Below are 6,000 nucleotides of genomic sequence, written 5' to 3'. Positions count from 1 at the left end.
TCTCTTCCTCCTCCTCCTCCTCCTCCGCCTCCTCCTCGGCCACATCCTCCTCCCGCCCCATCCTCTTCCTCGCTCGGGCTTCCGGCGCTGGCTCCGCCGGGGACTTTGGTCCAGCCCCGGGGCTCCGGCATCAATCATCAACCAGGGCCCCGCCGCCGGGCGGACACCGCGCCGGGGGACAGCCCCCCACCCCCCCACCCCCCCCCCCCTCCGAACCCACCCCCAGCCCCGAGCCCACCCCCCCTCCGAGCCCACCCCCCCCTCCGCCGCCGCTGCCCGCCCCCCCCCCCCCGAGCTGCCACCAACCCTCTCACCGCCGCCCCCCCCCCACCCGCCCCGAGCTGCCGCCAGCCCCAGCGCCAACCCCCCCCCCCCGGCACCAGCCAACCCCCCCCCCGGCACCAGCCAACCCCCCCCGGCACCAATCAACCCTCCCCGGCACCAGCCAACCCCCCCCCGGCACCATCCAACCCCCCCCCGGCACCATCCAACCCCCCCCGGCACCAACCAACCCCCCCCGGCACCAACCAACCCCCCCCTGGCACCAACCACCCCCCCCCCCAGCGATTTGCTAACCCCCCCAACCCCCCTCAATTCCCCCACCTCGCCCCCCACCCCCCCAATTCCCCACCTCCCCCCCCCCGCAATCCACTGCCAACCCCTCCCATCGCTAACCCCTCCCCATCCCCCGTAGCCAGCCACCCCCCCCCAAATCCCCATCGCCGCCCCCCTCCCCCCCCATTGCTGACACCTTCCCCCTCTCATCACCGCCCCCCCCCCCCCCCGTATTCCGCGCCCCCCCCCCTCCGGAGCCGCCATGTCCTCGCCCCACCCCGGCCAAGTGTCCCTTCAAGAAGCGAGGCAGCCTCCAGGCGGCCCCCCCCGCAGGTGAGACGCCCCCCGCCCCAGCACCCCTAATGCCTCCTCCCCACGCCCCCTCCCGCCCAACACCCCTAGCCCACCCCTCCTCGCCCCCCCCAACACCCCCAACTCCCCTCCCCACATGCCCTCCCCCCCCCAACAACCCTACCCCCCCTCTCTCCCCCCCAATACCCCTAAGCCCCCTCCCCACACTCCCTCCCCCCGACAGCCCTAACCCCCCCCCTCCCTACACCCCCTCTCCCCCTCCCCCCCTAAGCCCCCTCCCCACACCCCCTCCTCCCTCCAGACTCCGAGCCGAGCCCCCTTTTACCCCCACCCCCCCTCCCCAAACCCCAGCACGGCCTCAGCAAACCCCCCCCGGGGGTGGTACTGGGCTGGGGGGGGAAGGGGAGGTTGCCCAGGGGGGGGTGCCCATGATTTGGGGGGGGGGCGTCTGTAATTTCGGGGGGGAGGTGCCTGCGGTTTTGGGGGCGGGGGTTGCTGCTTGGGGAGGGGATGTCCATCAGGACCCCCCCGGTGGTGTTGGGGTGCCCGGTGTGTGGCCCCCCCGGTGCCGCGGTGTCCGGGGGGGGTCTGCGGCACAGCGATGGCGCAGCAGGAGCTGGAGAGGAGGAGGAGGAGGAGGAGGAGGAGAAGGAGGAGGGACGGTACTGAGGCTGGGGGAGGTGGTGGGGACCCCCCCCTCCCTCCACGAGGCGTTGGGGTGCGGGGGGAGGGGGGGCAGGGCGGCATCCCCGCGGTGGTCTGGGCCGGCCCCGAGGCTGGCACAGGGTGGGCGAGGTGGCACTTGGCGGCTGGCAGCCGGCAGGGGACCTGAGCTGCTGCCAGGACTGTGCCTGGCCGTGGGCAGACACACGGGGGGGAGCCCACGGGGGGTGGCAGGGGGCGACCCCGGGTGGCCCCTTGCACCAAGCTGCACCCCCCCCCCCCCCCCGGGGCGGGTGCCAGCGGTGCCATCCTTGCCCCGGGTGACAGCGGGCACCAGGCCTGGCAGGGTGCCACCGGCTGTCACCGCTGCCTGGCACAGGCAGGTACCCACAGGTGCCCACGTGCTGAGGCAAGGCAGAGGATGGGGCCTGGGGGCGTGGGGGTGGGGCAGGAAGGTGCCAGGCAGTGCCCCCTCCCCCTCACACACCCCAGACCTCAGCAATGGGCGGGGGGCTTCTCCCCAGCCCCCTCTCATTCCAGCTTGGGTGCCGTGGGGAGGGTTGCACCTATGGGGTGGGGGCTCCTTGGGGTGGGTGGGGGGGGTTGGACCCCTGGCTTCACCCCTGGAGGTGTGCCAGGTTGGGTGTGGGGGCTCTTGCTGGTGCCCCCAGTAACCTCTCCAGTGCCTCCCTGCTGCGCTGGCTCCGTGCTGGGTGCTGCCAGCCCTCGGGGGGGGCTGTCCCTGGTGCTGGGGGGGGGGGGTGGGGGGGTTGCAGTGACCCCTCCCCACACCCCTCCAGCCCATGAGCCCCAGTGGAGGAGCTGGGGATGCTCCGGGGGGGGGGGGGGGAGTGCTGGGGAGGGGAGGTTTGTGTGCTGGGGAGGGGTCTTTGCCTCCCCTCACTCTCGGTTGGGCAGTGCCCCCCCGCCCCCTCCATCCCAGTGGTGTCTTTCACACTGGACTGGGGGGCAACAGGAGGATGGGGGGATTGGGGGGGTGGATGAAGCAGTGGGGTAGAGAAGGGGGGTGTGTGATGTGGTGACCCCAGTGTCTTGCCTCCCCCCCACCCCATGACTGGGGGGGGGGAGTCCTGCTCCCCTATCCCCAGCCCCTCATTCACTAACTGGCTCTTGACTCCCCCCCCCCCCCCCCAATCTGTTGGGCTAACACCCCCGGGGGAGTGGGCAGAGGTCTGTGGGGGGGGTCCCACCTGCCCCATCACCACCACATCACCCCAGTTTGGGCTGGGGAGGGTCTGATCAACCCCTCCCTGCCCAAGCTTTGCTTGGGGGGGGAGGGGGGGTAAGGGGGGGGGCACAGCTCACTGTGTGCTGCTGTCTGCAGAGCTGCGGGGGGGGCTGGGGTCCCGGCCCCTGCAGTCTGCTCGGTCCCTGCCCGGGGACCCCCCCACAGCCTGAAGCACTTCCCGGTGGACCTGCGGACCTCCATGGACGGCAAGTACAAAGAGATCGCCGAGGTGAGTGCCCTGCCCGCGGCCCCCTCCCCCACCCCCGGCCTCTCTCTGCAGCTGGGGGGGGTCCCACCTCCACCCTTCCCACCCCCAAACCCCAGGCTGCAGCTTGGCTTCCCTCCTGGGGGCTCTTCCCCTCTTGGCCACAGCCGATGCCAGCAGTGCCCAGGCCGGAGCTGATCTCCCCTCCACTACCCGCTCCGAGCCGGGGTTGGGTTTAGGGCTGGGCAGGAGCTGGTCCCAGCTCCACTTTCTGCCCTTCCCATCCCCTCCCACTCCAGGCTGGAGCTGGGTTTAGGGCTGGGCAGGAGCTGGTCCCAGCTCCACTTTCTGCCCTTCCCATCCCCTCCCACTCCGAGCCGGGGCCGGGTTTAGGGCTGGGCAGGAGCTGGTCCCAGCTCCACTTTCTGCCCTTCCCATCCCCTCTCACTCCAGGCTGGAGCTGGGTTTAGTGCTGGGGAGGAGCTGGTCCCAACTCCACTTTCTGCCCTTCCCATCCCCTCCCACTCCGAGCCGGGGTTGGGTTTAGGGCTGGGCAGGGAACTGCTCCCAGCTCCACTTTGTGCCCTTCCCATCCCCTCCCATTCCAGGCTGGAGCTGGGTTTAGGGCTGGGCAGGAGCTGGTCCCAGCTCCACTTTCTGCCCTTCCCATCCCCTCCCATTCCAGGCTGGAGCTGGGTTTAGGGCTGGGCAGGAACTGCTCCCAACTCCACTTTCTGCCCTTCCCATCCCCTCCCACTCCAGGCTGGAGCTGGGTTTAGGGCTGGGCAGGAGCTGGTCCCAGCTCCACTTTGTGCCCTTCCCATCCCCTCCCACTCCGAGCCGGGGTTGGGTTTAGGGCTGGGCTGCAGCTGGTCCCAGCTCCACTTTGTGCCCTTCCCATCCCCTCCCACTCCAGGCTGGAGCTGGGTTTAGGGCTGGGCAGGAGCTGGTCCCAACTCCACTTTCTGCCCTTCCCATCCCCTCCCACTCCAGGCTGGAGCTGGGTTTAGGGCTGGGCAGGAGCTGGTCCCAACTCCACTTTCTGCCCTTCCCATCCCCTCCCACTCCAGGCTGGAGCTGGGGTTGGGGATGTCCCATGCCCATGGCTCTTCCCCTTCTGGCTGGGCAGGCTGAGACTGGGCACAGCTGATGCCAGTGCTACCCAGGGAGGCTGAGGCTGGGCACGGCTGATGGCAGCAGTGCCCTGGGCAGGAGCTGGTCCCTCCACCCTCTCCGTGTCCAAAGCCCAAGCTGGAGCTCAGTTTGTGGACCTCCCCTCTTCCCTCTTGGCTGGGCACAGCTGATGCCAGTGCTACCCAGGCGGGCTGAGGCTGGGCAGAGCTGATTGCAGTGCTGCCTGGGCAGGCTGAGGCTGGGCACAGCTGATGCCAGTGCTGCCCAAGCAGGAGTAGTCTTGGGCCTGGCAGGCTGAGGCTGGGCACAGCTGATGGCATCACTGGGTGGGCAGGAGCTGTCTTGCTGGGCAGGCTGAGGCTGGGCACAGCTGATGGCAGCACTGCCCAGGGAGGAGCTGTCTTGCTGGGCAGGCTGAGGCTGGGCACAGCTGATGGCAGCACTGGGTGGGCAGGAGCTGTCTTGCTGGGCAGGCTGAGGCTGGGCACAGCTGATGGCATCACTGGGTGGGCAGGAGCTGTCTTGCTGGGCAGGCTGAGGCTGGGCACAGCTGATGGCAGCACTGCCCAGGGAGGAGTTGTCTTGCTGGGCAGGCTGGGGCTAGCCATAGAGGATGGCAGCGCTGTGTGGGCAGGCTGGGGCCAGGCACTGGGGATGAAAGCACTACCAGGGCAGGAGCTGTCTTGCTGGGCAGGCTGGGGCTGGGCAGGGCTGATGGCAGCGCTGTGCGGGCAGGCTGGGGCCGGGCACGGGGGATGGCAGCGCTGTGTGGGCAGGCTGGGGCTGGGCGCTGTCCAGGCTGGTACTGGGCACGGGGGATGGCAGCGCTGTGCGGACAGGCTGGGGCCGGGCACTGGGCAGGCTGGGGCCGGGCACGGGGCACGGGGGATGGCAGCGCTGTGCAGACAGGCTGGGGCCGGGCACTGGGCAGGCTGGGGCCGGGCACGGGGGATGGTAGCGCTCTGTGGGCAGGCTGGGGCCAGCCACGGGTGATGGCAGCGCTGTGCGGGCAGGCTGGAGCCGGGCACGGGGGATGGCAGTGCTGTGCGGGCAGGCTGGAGCCAGGCACGGGTGATGGCAGTGCTGTGCGGGCAGGCTGGGGCCGGGCACCGGGCAGGCTGGGGCCGGGCACGGGGCAGGGCTGATGGCAGTGCTGCCCTGGCAGGCTGGGGCCGGGCACTGGGCACGGAGGATGGCAGCGCTGTGCGGGCAGGCTGGGGCCGGGCACGGGGCAGGGCTGATGGCAGCGCTGTGCGGACAGGCTGGGGCAGGGCACTGGGCAGGCTGGGGCCGGGCACGGGGGATGGTAGAGCTCTGTGGGCAGGCTGGGGCCGGGCACGGGGCACGGGGGATGGCAGCGCTGTGCGGACAGGCTGGGGCAGGGCACTGGGCAGGCTGGGGCCGGGCACGGGGGATGGTAGAGCTCTGTGGGCAAGCTGGGGCCGGGCAGGGCTGATGGCAGCGGTGGGTGGGCAGGCTGAGGCCGGGCACGGGGAATGGCAGCGCTCTGTGGGCAAGCTGGGGCCGGGCAGGGCTGATGGCAGCGCTGGGTGGGCAGGCTGGGGCCGGGCACGGGGCAGGGCTGATGGCAGCGCTGTGCGGGCAGGCTGGGGCCGGGCACGGGGCAGGGCTGATGGCAGCGCTGTGCGGGCAGGCTGGGGCCGGGCACCGGGCAGGCTGGGGCCGGGCACGGGGGATGGTAGAGCTCTGTGGCCAGGCTGGGGCCGGGCAGGGCTGATGGCAGCGCTGTGCGGGCAGGCTGGGGCCGGGCACGGGGCACGGGGGATGGCAGCGCTGTGCGGGCAGGCTGGGGCCGGGCACGGGGAATGGCAGCGCTGTGCGGGCAGGCTGGGGCCGGGCGCGGGGGATGGTAGAGCTCTGT

The 6,000-nt window shown here is 71.5% G+C and overlaps 1 protein-coding gene across 2 annotated transcripts in view; it reads left to right on the top strand.

The window, feature by feature from the left end:
* Positions 1 to 801: 801 nt before the first annotated feature.
* The window catches only part of AMPD2 (adenosine monophosphate deaminase 2), a 28,833-nt gene continuing 23,634 nt past the window's right edge, over positions 802 to 6,000 (top strand). For both annotated transcript variants that reach the window (XM_068164721.1, XM_068164720.1), the window contains exons 1-2: positions 802 to 888; positions 2,876 to 3,008. In XM_068164721.1, the coding sequence (XP_068020822.1) occupies positions 818 to 888; positions 2,876 to 3,008 (204 nt within the window). In that variant the 5' untranslated portion in view covers positions 802 to 817. The remainder of the gene's footprint in view (positions 889 to 2,875; positions 3,009 to 6,000) is intronic.

This window comes from Melanerpes formicivorus, unplaced genomic scaffold (genome assembly GCF_026170545.1).
Source record: "Melanerpes formicivorus ecotype bairdi unplaced genomic scaffold, bMelFor1.0.p_v2 SCAF_82, whole genome shotgun sequence".
Taxonomy (NCBI): Eukaryota; Metazoa; Chordata; class Aves; order Piciformes; family Picidae; genus Melanerpes; species Melanerpes formicivorus.
Note: the sequence above shows the minus strand (reverse complement) of the source record. Positions and strands in the feature narration are given on the sequence as shown.